The 14,409-nt window shown below is 36.5% G+C and overlaps 1 protein-coding gene across 11 annotated transcripts in view; it reads left to right on the top strand.

The window, feature by feature from the left end:
• The window catches only part of SPOCK3 (SPARC (osteonectin), cwcv and kazal like domains proteoglycan 3), a 387,711-nt gene that overhangs the window by 271,009 nt on the left and 102,293 nt on the right, over nt 1-14,409 (top strand). For 6 of the 11 annotated variants that reach the window (XM_043545943.1, XM_043545939.1, XM_037897499.2 and 3 more), the window contains 2 exons: nt 8,214-8,240; nt 12,551-12,677. In XM_043545943.1, coding sequence (XP_043401878.1) covers nt 8,214-8,240; nt 12,551-12,677 — 154 coding nt within the window. The remainder of the gene's footprint in view (nt 1-8,213; nt 8,241-12,550; nt 12,678-14,409) is intronic. The other 5 variants (XM_043545944.1, XM_043545941.1, XM_007067045.4 and 2 more) reach the window with 1 other exon arrangement.

Here is a 14,409-nt window from a genome sequence, read left to right as displayed (position 1 = left end):
CCTTCATTTTTCTTCCACACTAACTGCCTGCCTTTTAGTGACTAAGAGATTATTTTAAGCTTTTTTTGTGTGTTCAATATTGATGATGCCAGTGCAGAGCTATCACTTTTGTAATGTTAAATGGCACATGACATCTTTTAAGTCCACAACAACCTACACAGAAAGTGCAGAAAATGAAAATTCCTAAACTGTACTACATATTTTAACTACATTCATGTGTCCTACGAAGGTACATTGTATCTCATTCATGCTTTGCATGGTTTTCTAATTCTCATCTGTGCTGTCAGTATTTCCTAGTTGCTTCAATGTTTTGGGCCACCTTGATTTTATTGTGGGGTTGGCCTACATCTGCTGAATTGGCAGTGTGAGATATTTTGGGTATACATGTTATTGGTTCGCTACCTGTACCTTATCTCTTACCTGAGTATAGATGAATGGATGTGATGACTAATTCTCAGAATAACTGACAATGCTGGTATTTCTCAGGTATCAATACTCATAGTAAGTATAGGCTATTTAAATATATTACTTGTTAAGCAAATTCCTCTCTCTGGTAAATTAAAAAGTCTCCTATCACAAACTAAATAATAAAACTGTTCTATGTATCCTCTCACCCACCCTGATGTTATTCTGGGTTGAGATTCTTTTACAAGTCGTCATCATCATCATCTTCTTTCTTCTTCCACAACTTCCAAGGAGATTCTTGCCTGTTAAAGTGAAATGAATAAGAGTCTGAGCTAAATAAGCTTTTTGAAATAAACAGACTGTTAGTGATTACAGTGTAGTATAGCAACCTGTTATAGAATCATAAACTATATATTTGTGTAACTCTGGATATATACTGTATTATGCAGAAGCATCAATTTCTGGCAAAATAAAGGCTAAGCGTAAAGGATAGTACCATTTTAGGAGTGACATTTATTTTAAAACTTTGACACAATTTGGAAGATGCAATTTATTACTTTCATAAATAGCTTATGTTCGTATTTAAAAGCTTCATAGTTCATTACAACTGACGTACACTCAGGGAGCATTAAATTTCCACATGTCCTGCAGGAAGAGAGTGTCTTTTTTTCCTCCCCCAGAGGCTTTTTTTCACTTTGCAGGGTAGAAAATCCCCTGAAGGACAAAGTGAAATTTCAGTGCTGCAGAGGTGTATATATAGCCAAGGAATTTCTTAATTACCATACAAATCTTAAGGGGAAAACTTCTTTTCAAAACATCATCTGTATGTTTAGCAATAGCATGTTTGTAATAACAAGAAGAATCTGAATATAGCTAAAGTAAAGGTGTCGAGATGTGGTGAAACAAAATGCTGTGTGCAACCCACTGAGAGGCACTGTGGTAAATTTTCAGGAGTACGAGGGTGACACCTAATTTGCACATAGACGCACATGGTATTTTAATCACTAAGTGCACATGCAATTTTTTTGTTAGGACTTCGAGAGCTTACAAAGCTCTTTACAAGGCAAAATATGTTATGAAGGCTTCAAAGCAAGGTGTGTGCAGCCTGATGATGGTTCTCGGAAACAGAGTTCTTAGTGGTTTGTACTGTTGGTAATGACTGTAGTGTATCTCTGAAATGGCCACATACATGATGAAATGTACGTTTGAGTCTGCTGAGTGTTTGCTGTGTTGTTTTTCCCCCCAGGCTCATAAATAAAAAGTCTTTTCTCAAATCTAGGTACCTCTTAAGAGGCACAAATAGCAGTCATGGTAATTAACTCCAGATATCTGTCACTACAGATTATGATTGTGTGTGTGTGTGTGTGTGTGTGTGTGTGTGTGTGTGTGTGTGTGTGTATATATATATGTGTGTGTGTGTGTATATATATAAAGTGAGTAAATTTCTTCTTGAATCTTGGATTGCAGAATGAGACAATGAGTCTGTCCATTCTAGCTGACTTTTGGCCTCATCTACTTTGGTTTCAGGTAAAAATGGGTATATACTTTCTTTTGTCCCCTTCAAAGCTACTGCAATGAACTGTGAAATTAGTTTGATCCTTTCAGCAGGTGGACAACAATTTATACTCATATTTTTTGAGCAAGACAGAAAACAGAAAACATTTTTCTGAACTTCCATGAAAATGCCTGCAACTTTATGAGAGGCCTCCCACTCCCCTTGCAATTTCAAGCTAAGGTCCCCACTCATCTCTGAAGTTTTAATAAATACTTGGCAATATCTTCTGTAGCTGTTGAAAGTCAAGTATTGGCTTTAGAAATGCAGAGTGGAGTCCTCCATGACCCTAGAAGAAGTGGCTTCCTTCTGCAACCTTCCTTAACCAGATACACTTGAAACACCAGGATCTACTTACCCTATCTACCCCACTCATAAGTAGTCCACTTTTTTTCTGTTTGCTCTCAATGGTTTTCTGCTTCTACAGGAAAATGCAGCAAGTGGCTATGGTTATGGTTTTGCACTGTAGCCCTAACAGGTCTTTACCATCTCTAACTTGTTAGACAATTCAACCACATTAGATAAACATATTCATTGGATATTTATGCATAAAAGAGCAGAAGAATAGTTCACAATGTGGACACTTGAATTGTCATAATTAGTTTTGAATTAACAGCCTGTTGAAATGAATGGGGCTAGTTCATATCTTTTAAAGCTATTTGGTGAGGCCGGCTTGTACAGACTTTTGCATATAGCGTTGTGTTAATGCACATTGGTGCACATATGGAAGGAATATCTTTTAAAAGCTGTACACTTAAAAAAAAAAAAAAAAAGCTTAAATTCCAGGGAAACCAAGTGCTGCCAGTGGTTTGGAGGACATATTTCTGTGGATAGCATGTGGCTCAAGGGCTGAGAATAACACTGCTAAATTATTCTAACAATTTCTTTGTAAAAATATTAGCAAATAGTTAATAAACCATCCCATTGTGGCTGTATTCTGTCACTCTAGTTGTGCTATGTGAAGCCTAAAGTTACAGGGTGAAATCCTGGCCCCACTTTAGTCAACACAAGTTTTGTTATTGATTTCAGTGAGCCCAGGATTTCACCCAGAAACTTTAAACCCGTCCTCTGTATACTTAATGCAAAGACAAAATGTCTCATTCAGACATTTCTTGATGATATTTCATTATGACCAGATATTCACAGTGAAAATTACATGTTATGACATGCAGACCTTGAGAAATGTAGAAATGCTGTTTATTTACAAACACATATTGCTTGCTGCCTAATCACCTTGATATTTATCAAACAAGTAATATGTCAGTCCCTGGCTGAAGCAGGAGCAGATCTGGGCAGCAGCAAGGGCTGGTTATATGGAAACAGGCACAGGACTAAAGCATGAGCAATGGTTGGCTGGGGCAGAATCAGGAATGAAAGCAGTCTGAAACCATTGGCAGTGAGAGTGCTCCTGGTGAGGCAGTGACATTAAGAACACAAATATGGCCATGCTAGATCAGATCAGTAGTCCATCTAGACCAGTGTCCTGTCTTTCAACAGTGGACAGTGCCAGATGCAGTAAGTGATCCATCCCCTGTCATCCAGACCTAGCTTCTGATAGTCAGAGACTTAGGGACACCTTGAGCATTGGTGTTGTATCCTTGACAGTCTTGGCTGATAGCCATTAATAGACCTATCCTCCATGAACTTATCTAATTCTTTTTTGAACCCTGAGATACTTTTGGTTTCACACGATCCCATGGCATCCAGCTCCACAGGTTGACTCTTCATTGTGTGAAGTACTTCCTTATCTTTGTTTTAAATTTGCTGCCTGTTAATTTCACTGGTGACCCCTGCCTAGTTCTTGTGTTATGTGACACGGTAAATAACACTTTCTTATTCACTTTCTCCACACAGTTCATAATTTTAAAGACCTCTCTCATATCTCCTCTGAGGCTATGTGTACACTACCACTTATGTCAGCATATTCCAGAAGTCTTGAGGTCTTTCTGAGTGTAGCCTTCATTGATTTGAGCTCTACCATATAATTCATGAACAAACACCCCCTCACCTCCGAGCAACATCAGTTATGCTGCCATAAGCACTAGTGTGCACAGCTGCTCATTGGGTGTAGATTAATCTCTCATTGACATAGAGTGGCTGCATGAGAGATCTCTCTAGCGTAGAGATGGCCTTAGTCATCTCTTTTTTGTAAGATGAACAGTCCCAGTCTGTTTTTAATCTCTCTTCATATGGAAGCTGTTCCATATCCCTAATCATTTTTGTTGCCCTTCTCTGTATGTTTTCTAGTTCTGCTGTCTATTTTTAGAGATAGGGCAACCAGAACTGCATGCAGTATTCAAGGTATGTGTGTCATGGACTTATATAGTGACATTATAATATTTTCTATATTCTTCTGTATTCCTTTCTGAATATATTCCTTTACTAACAGTCTCTTAGCTTTTTTGACAGCCACTGCACATTGAACAGATGTTTTCAGAGAACTGTCCACAGTGACTCCAACCAAGGTCATTTTCTTGAGTGATAACAGCTACTTTTGACCTCATCATTTTATATGTATAGCTGGGCTTATGTTTTCCAATGTGCATTACTTTCCACTTATGAACATGGAATTTCATCTACTATTTTGTTGCCCAGTCATCCAGTTTTGGGAGATGCCTTTGTAATTGTTTGCAGTGTGCTTTGGACTGAACTATCTTGAGTAATTTAGTATACTCTGCTAACTTTGCCACCTCACTGTTTACCCCCCCCCCTTCAGATAATTTAGGAATCTGTTGAACAGCACTGGTGCTAGTGCAGATCTTTGGGGGATGCTGCTATTTACCTCTGTCCATTGTGAGAAATTATCATTTATTCCTTCCCTTGGTTTCCTGTCTTTCAGTTACTGATCCACAAGAAGACTTTCCTCTTATCCCATGACTGCTTAGTTTGCTTAAGGGCCGTTGGTGAGGGACCTTGTCAAAGGCTTTCTGAAAGTCCACTGTACACTATATCCACTGGATCACCATTGTCCATGTGTTTGCTGAATTCTAATAGATTGGTGAAGCATGATTTCCCTTTACAAAATCCTGTGTCAACTGTTCCCTCAACCAATTTGTCTAGTACAGGTTATTGGCCTGTAATTGTCAGGATTGCCCAGGGTGGATAAAAATAAATGATTGATTTATTTTTTTAAATAAAAAAGTTTTTGGATTTTTTTCTTTAAATTGAATTTTTTAATATAAGGTTTTTTCCTCAAAAAGCATATCTAAAGATAGATACATTATAGCTCAAAGATATCTCATCGTGGAATAGGGATTACAAATTCTAATTCTATAGAATGAGACAATATATTAATGTAATGTTTAAGAAAAGTTTTGTAAATGAGTTCCAATAGTTCATGGATTAGGGACCCAATTTTATGGAGTTCCAGGGGCTTCTTTATAGATTACTTAGGTTAATCTTTCTATCTACCCAATGGGACTCAGTGCTCAGTCTAGAAGATACCATCAGAGATGCTTAGTTTTGCAGTTCTCAAACTGTGGATTTGTGTCGCCAGAGATAACATGCTTGTTAACAGCAAAAATGTTTTTAAATAAATAAATAATATATAGAAGTGAGAAATAACAGACCTCAACCTTATTGTCCCTCTGCAAATTTGTGTACACAGAGTCAATCCCTTACCTCTCTCTAAAAGTGCAAAGTTTAAAAAAATTCAGTGAACAGAAGATTGTTGGGGGCAGAATAGATCTGGACCAGGAGAAGAAGTCTGGAGATAAATGTGAGATGGGAGGGACAGGCAGTAGAAACAAAAGTGAAACTGTTTGAGCAGCATATTCCAGAAGTCTTGAGGTCTTTCTGAGTGAAGCCTTCATTGATTTGAGATCTACCATACCATTCTCTCACTAGAAGGGAAAACCTGTAATGGCAGCAGGCCATAAAAGAGACCCAGTTTGGGAATAAGAACCATTCAAGAAATATGTTTGCTGATGATGTTTTAAAGAAAGTCACACCAGTGAACTGGTGGAAGTTACTTAAGCACTTGGATTCAGAGACTGTTGAAGTGATAATCTCACTTTTTAACAGCAGTAGCTTCTTCTGCTGGTGTGGAAAGAGTATTTTCTTCCTTTGCACTAATTCATTCCAAATTGAGAAATTGTTTGGGACCTGAAAAAGCAGGAAAGCTTGTTTTTCTTTTCCAGATTATGAACAAACAGGAAAATGAAGGTGAAGACGATTGAGTTAGCTGCAGAAGCCAATATTTTAAGTTTCTCATGTTGACCTGGCTAACATAGTCATTTTAATTTTGGGGGGTTTTTTTGTTTTTGTTTTTTTAAAATATTTCATTTAATTATTTTAGTTAAACAATTTTAACAAAAACACACCCGATTTTAAAAAACTTGAATGTTTAAGTATCAGAGGGGTAGCTGCGTTAGTCTTTATCCACAAAAACAACGAGGAGTCCAGTGGCACCTTAAAGACTAACAGATTTATTTGGGCATAAGCTTTTGTGAGTAAAAAATCAGATGCATGGATCTGAAGAAGTGGGATTTTTTACTCTCAAAAGCTTATGCCCAAATAAATCTGTTAGTCTTTAAGATGACACTGGACTCCTCGTTGTTTTTGAATGTTTAACTAAATTCAAAAATTCATATGGTTGTTTTATTAAAATATTATATGTTTGCTGTTGAAGAAAAATATCCAGAATACATAACATTGTTTTAGTTAAATAAAACAATTTAAATGTCTGTCTGGTGGTGATCTCCTCCTAATACAGCATGGCAAGAAAATCCTCCAAGTATTAGCAAAAAGAAAAGGAGTACTAGTGGCACCTTAGAGACTAACCAATTTATTTGAGCATAAGCTTTCGTGAGCTACAGCTCACTTCATTGGATGCACTGAATTGTTGAATTGGAGATAGTTCACCTCCCAATGACTTCATAAATATCTGCTTCAATTATCTTTGGTAAATGAAATAACCAGACAATCATTCATTTTCTGATATAGCTGTAAAACTAATCTGAAAAGTTTTCAAAATGAATCACTTTAAAAATGTATAGTGTGTGCCTTCTAAAAATGAAACCTACATCTGTCTGAGTTTGAAGTATATGTATTAAGGTTATAACAACCAAGAATGCACTTTTATGTAGAAATCCATGATTAAATCGAGTCTTCCTGACTAGTGATTTAAATCATGACGGAAATCAATTTGATTTAAATCAAATCCACCCTGGGATTGCCTATGGAGACTTTTTTGGAAAATCGGTGTTATATTTTTTTTATTCTCCAGTCATCTAGTACAGAGGTTTCAGAGTAGCAGCCATGTTAGTCTGTATCCGCAAAAAGAACAGGAGTACTTGTGGCACTCCTGACTAACAAATTTAGAGACTAACAAATTTATTTGAGCATAAGCTTTCATGGGCTGCAGCCCACTTCATCAGATGCATAGAATGGAACATATAGTAAGAGGATATAAATATACATACAGAGAACATGAAAAGGTGGAAGCAGCCATACCAACTGTAAGAGGCTAATTAATTAAGATGAGCTATTATTAGCAGGAGAAAAAAAAACACAAAAAAATACCTTTTGTAGTGATAATCAAAATGACCCATTTAGACAGTTTACAAGCAGGTGTGAGGATACTTAACATGGGGAAATAGATTCAATATGTGTAATGACCCAGCCACTCACAGTCTCTATTCAAACCCAAGTTAATGGTATCTAGTTTGCATATTAATTCAAGCTCAGCAGTTTCTCATTGGAATCTGTTTTTGAAGCTTTTCTATTGCAAAATTGCCACCTTTAAGTCTGTTACTGAGTGACCAGAGAGGTTGAAGTGTTCTCCTACCGGTTTTTGAATGATTTGATTCCTGATGTCAGATTTGTGTCTATTTATTCTTTTGCATAGAGACTGTCTGGTTTGGCCAATGTACATGGCAGAGGGGGCATTGCTGGCACATGATGGCATATATCACATTGGTTTAGATATGTGTTACTGATGCAACATATTGGCAGAAGCAGGCACTAGGAATTTGGATATTTGCATCTTCAAGAATATTTCTTTATTTTATGTTTCCCATCTCCAGTTCAGATAAGCAAACAATAGTATCCTTTTTAAACATACACAAAGAACCTGGCCATTAACATCTTGAAACCTACCATGTATGTATGTTGAGAAAGTTTGACCAAAATGATAGCTTATGTATAATTTTTCAAACCTGAACTGTTGGGTGCTTTTTGTTAGAAGATATTAAAAAACCCAAAAGCACACTTATATAGTCTCACATGCTGCATGTTCTGATTATCTCTTTTTCAGTGCCATGGAGATTCAAAATGCTAAAAGGTAATATGAGTTGACTTCTATGTGGGTCTTCTATCTTAAGTGGTCTTTTGTAAAACTAACATTGTTTTGTTTATTTCTCTTGGGTTTGATTAACTATTTCTTGTCACAGTGTTTTCTTACGTTTGTTAGTTTACTATAAGTAATGTGGCAGGCCAACACATAGCAGCAAAAAGTTTGGAACAGCAGTGCTTTGCTTGATTTTGTCACTTAAAAGGAAAATCTCAGTAATACAGTGGCAGTGATATTTCATTCCTACTTGCAGTTTCAAGGAAGTCCTAGACAGAGAGTGTGTTCCAAAAGAAATCCAATCTGCTCCAGTGAAAACAGTTTGATTAGTGCTAAACAAGTCTTTCATCCAATTATGTTAATGATACTGTCCAGATACAAGTCCCCTCAAAGCCCTATGCTGGCACACAATCAGAAAACCTTTAAATAGCTGTGCCTTGGAAGTCTATTAGCATCACAACAATAGTCATGATGCAAGAATTGTACAAGTCCCCTGAATCATATCTAAGGTCCACATAGCAACCCCATTTACTTTAAATAACTTTGCACTCTGAAAAATCTGCCTCTGCTCATATTTGAATCAGGGACTCTTAAATATAAATTTCTTTGCAACTCAGACATGCTATCTGTCTTCGCTGTGCAGACTAATGTGTTCATTTTGAGTGTGTCTGTATGTGTGTGTGTGTGTGTGTATATATATTATAAATCTTTAAGTGAATAGAGTTGCTTAGAATTTTGGTTCAAAGCCACAGTTTCAGTGACCTGTTTTAACTGTGCACGTGATATTTGTGGATAAGATATTTGTGCATACACTGATGTATGCAAACAGGTATTTGCATGATTAATTGGGCAGATCGGCTAATTATGTGCCTAACTATCCTCTTGCATGTGCAATTACTCAGTCTACACATATATGCATGATTTTGTGCATGCAAATTGATGTAATCACAAATGTTTCAAGTAAAATTAAGCTGGAAATGTAGCCCATGATGTTTATACATGTACACTTAATGTTACTTTTTTTAGTACCAGCAAAGATTATATCTGGAAGGGAAGGGAGGGGAGGAGGGGGACTTGTGCGCTTTATATTGTGCCTAAGAGCATACTGGCCACTTCACTGAAGACCTAGAAAGGCACCTTACAATCTGTGTTTTACTATGACAAGTAAGGATGACAAAACAGTAAGAAGAGAATGAGATCAGGAAGAATTATAGCAATGCAATGACAGTTACTCATTGTCAGCATGTGCACATCATAGTAATTCTGGATTTTTTCCCCCTTCTAATTCTATTAAAAATAATAAAGAAAATAAAGATATGTCCGACTGAATATTAATTACTCATCTATTCTGTATACTGATTTTTTTCTCTCTACACTCTTTAATAAATGTTCACAATATGTTGCTATACCCAAGAATTGAAACATTAAAATATCCTTATTTTGTAATAGATATTCTGCTGCTCATAAGGAAAAAGTACAATTGAGCTTTTATACTGGTATATGTGGAGGTTTTCTTTAATAAGTTTATTTATCCCTTGTGAGTTAAAATTGGGACTATGATATTCAGGTTCGGTAGAATTTAGTATTTTTTATAATTATGATATTGGTTTTTTAAGTCTTTTTTTAAATTTTATTTATGTACATTCTCATGGTTGTGCAAAACTATGGGGCAAGGGGTCAAACAATAAGGGGGGAATCAGACAATTATTTAATGAGAATAGACCGATTCAAAAAGTTCAAACTTTGTAACAGTTAAAACACATAATACTAACATCACATCAAATATACAAAGTACATATCCTTAAATAAAACTCTGATAAATTCTGAAGTAGTATTTTTTTTACTTTGCCTGTTTGTAAATAATATAATAATAATCATTAAAAATATCTTTTCACCATTGAAATTATGTATGTGTATGAAGAAGTCCATGTTTATCGACATACTGACAAAAGATTCAATTTTCCAAGCCTATTTACAATTCAAACTTCATAACTTTCCAAGTAATCGTATACTGTATGTTAGTTCAAGCCATCATCAACATGTAGTAATGGTTATAATTCAGTTTAGTTTATATAATATATATCCTCTCAATTCTTCACATGTCAAAGGCTCATACATATTTTCATGCACGGGCTGGAGGCTACATACCTTGAAAAAACTGAGAATGGTAAAGGACAGCCCACACGTTTTTTGTATTTTAAATAATAGATGTTTGTAAGAAAGTATTTGTATTCATCAGAATGGAAACCGTTACTAATAATTAAGAAGTGTGCATGTTTTCAGACGCAGTAGTTTGTTTTTGGTGTAAAAATGTTTGGTTTTCAAAATTTCCCATGTAAGTATGTTTAATTTCAAACTGGGAGGTACAGATCACTTGTAAAGAATGTGCTTTATACATTACCAAAGGAAGGTCAATATAAAGTTCTTATATGGCTTCATTACCATCGTGTTGGAGGGCCTGATATTTTTAAAATGTATTTATCCTCACAAAACCCCTGTGAGGTAGGGCAGTGCTGCTGTTCCCCTTTTTACAGATGGGGAACTGAGGCACGGAGAGGTTAAATTACTTGCCCAAGTCACATAGGAAATATGTGGTGGACCAGGAAACTGCACCCAGGGTCTATCATACTAGGCTAGTGCCCTAACCACTGGACCACCCTCCCTCTCTCAGTACTGTAGTATGTGCTGTGTTTGCTCACGTAAAAAAAAAGTAAGGCCAATATATGTAGTTTAAGCAAAATATTTTTTTTTTACTTTTATTTCTCATACAACTGTATAATGGCGTTGCATGCTGGGAATCTGAAAACATCCTATAGATGAAAAACAAGGGATAAAGGATCAAATTACACTGATGCACAAGTGAAAGCGTGACAGTTTCAGAGAAGTGAGGACGGAGGACGTAGCTGTCATAGGTTATTAGTGCACTGGCTGTTCGTATCTAGAGATCCGATTCAGATTTGTCTTGGTTACAAGTGAGATAAGATTAATGGTGTTAACATAGTCTTCAGTTGATGCTAGTCTACACAGAGCAATTCACAGTTTACCAAAAGGTGTCATGAATGACTCAGTATTCCTGAGAGAATGACAGGAATGTTGCAGTCAAAACTAAGGTACATTTGCAGATCTATGTCCCCAATTCAGCAAAGTTTCTAAGCGTGTTCTTAAGTGTTTTCTGGGGCCTGTGGATGGGGCCTGTGATCTGGGGCCTGTAGATGGATATTTGTGTCCTGTAGCTATATATCTAGTTCTGACTGGCTTTCTGGGCAAGTTTGACTTGCATAAAAGCATTTATTCTGCAGATAATTTAAGCTGTCATTGATTTTTGGCAGTAGTAAGTGCTAATTTTTATGTGCAGTGGGCTTGATTTCCTTTACATTAACACGTTTACACTGTTCTAATTCATAATTTACACACACACAATATATGTACACACAGTTAGGCATATAAATTATGTCTTGACCCACTTTAAACTCCCTTTTCACTGCCAGAGTGGTGTAGAGAAGCTATAGCATAAATGAGAATCCAGGCCAGTGTGTTTTGACTACCAGCAATTCAGCATCAGGTATATGTGTATGCTCCTGCACATTTTTTACTTCTTTCACAAATAAATTGAAGGGTGCTATTTTTTTAGTTTTCTTTAATCGCTTTAGACAAGTAATTCTCAAACTGTGACTCAGGAACCACCCGGTGATTAGCAGAGCCTTCTTGGTTGTCTGCATATGAAACACTTTGAGAACCATGGAATGGAAGAACCGGGAGAAACTTTCATTCTATGGACTTCCTCACAATATCAGTTTAGAGACTCGCTGCTAAGGACACAGCCCAGTGGATTGAGACTGTGTTGCAGATTTCTCGGGTTTTTTTCTTTCTGTTCCTTAGTAAGATTCCGAGCAGATAAATAATGCATAAATAAATGCATAGAAATCACCGATTATTATTTTATTCTCTTATTTATATAAACCCAATAGTGTGGTAGGCATTTTACATTTTCCTCATGTTCGCCCATTTATATGTATGCGCACCTGCTGGATTTTTTTCCGCTAAAACAATAGGAATAAGTGTTACTACTTCTTTCTCAGTCATTTTTTGCTTACTGTAAAGAGTTAGGTATTGAGATACCATGGAGGTGCTCAGTGATAAGTGTCATCTAAAAGCTGTGGGAGAGAGACAGTGTAGGAAAGATGTTTTTACCAACTGGAACCTAATACACAAGGTCCTCAGGTGACTAAGAATTATAGTGTGAATATAAATGCTTTTATAAATACTGTTGCTTATCAGGTTACATGCTTTTTGTTTGTTTACAGTATGAAAGAGGCTGGTTTAGGCCATAAACAATGGAGAGGTGGTCCCATTTCGACAAACTGCAAGCAGTGTCCAGTAGTTTATACCAATCCTGTTTGTGGATCAGATGGTCATACATATTCTTCCCAGGTAAGAATAAAATAATCAAATTATTCATTAATTTGGTGCTAAAGTCAATTTATATTTCTAAAAACAGTCAAATATCCCAATGTTTAATAAAAGGAAGCAGTTATTTATTTTGATTTGAATAGCATAAAAAGCTATCCTGGGCTGACACCCACAAAAAATCCAAAACATTGTGAGACTAAAAAGCAGAACAGCAACAAATCTCACCCAACATAAATCAAATAGTTATCATTTTATTTATTGATTGATTGCTGTTTCCCTTCCTCAGATTTCAGAAGAAATCCTACTCCCTCTCCCTCTCCGCCCAGCTCAGACTTCATAAATGCCTGTTCAAAGATGGGTTTTGCATCATGGCCTGAAAATTCAAACTGTTTCAGACCTATGGAGGGTAAACTGCAAAGTCAAGGAAGAATCCCTTACTCACAATTCCCTCTTTTTTAAATCAAGGAAACTCAGGCCAGGCCCTTCTGCAAAATGTGACTGTGGCAGTGGTGAATGAGGAAAGAAACAGTCATCCATGTAGATAGGTCTCAGACTATTATGGGGAAAGACCAACACTTTAAACTCTACCCACTGGCCACCAGTAGACCACAACTGCAAATTCTGGGACAAAGATGTCATGCTCACTGTGAGATACTAATAATAAGCAAGCTGCTTCATTCTCCCCTAGATGCAGTTTCCTAATGGGTTTAAGGTGTGGCACGTTACAGTAGTCTAATCTCGAAGTGACAATGGTATGGATTACAGTAGTCATGTCTGCATCCAGAAGAAAAGTTTGCATCCCATGAACTAGGCATACATGGAAAAAAGCAACTGGAAATTTAACCAGGTCCACAAGTTACAAACTGTATTGAAAATTATGTGCATACTCTTTTACACTCATATGGGGCTGGTGCTAAGTATAAATTTAGCCAAATCCTTTAATTGCACCTTAGACTTACATGGATGTTCTCTCAACAAACTTACTCTCATTCGTACCCAAGTATCTCCCAAACACTGACTGAGACACTTGACTGCACTCTCGAAGCTGGATAAAAAGGAGATACAAATCTGAATGTCATCACCATACTGAAAGCACTTCATTGTGGCGATGACACTCAACTTTATATCTCCAGAAGAAGGGTGGTCCTGCTCAGCTTTGATAAGATAAGCACGTCAGGATATGACCAACATTTCATTCTCAGTTATTATGATTTTATCCTGAATCTCATTATATTTAATACATTTCTTAAAGCTCCAGCCCTTGGAGTCAAGAGATTGTGAGAATCTCAGAATTCATGTTTTTTAAAAGTCAGATTCTAGCCTTTGTAGTTGTAGAGAAAAGTTTGGAAATGTGACCTGTGTGCACTTTAAACTCTCAGAAGGCAAACAAAAAAGAACCCCAAATTGACTATTGAAAAAACCTTCATGATTTCTAAGCCAATGTCCTGAGTTGTTGGAGGCTCTGAATGCTTGGTACTGGAAATACTGTGTTCTTTTAAAATGAGAATATACTATTTTGAGAAATAGTCATAAATAATTCACAGTAAATTACTTGTTGCATATATGTATATGGGAACTATTAAAACCTGTTTGAAATGTGCTTAAATCATGCCAAATATCTTGTTGTCATTGTTTAGTAATTCCATATGGTAGCACTCAAAGGGCCAGTCAGGAAATGGGCCCCAGGTCTACGCACTGTACATGCAGAGAAAAGAAGATGGTCCTTGTCTCAAAGATCTTATCCTCTAAAAAG

The sequence above is a fragment of the Chelonia mydas genome, chromosome 4, assembly GCF_015237465.2.
Source record: "Chelonia mydas isolate rCheMyd1 chromosome 4, rCheMyd1.pri.v2, whole genome shotgun sequence".
Classification (NCBI taxonomy): Eukaryota; Metazoa; Chordata; order Testudines; family Cheloniidae; genus Chelonia; species Chelonia mydas.
The sequence above is the reverse complement of the archived record's forward strand: the minus strand, read 5'-3'. Positions and strand labels throughout refer to the sequence as shown.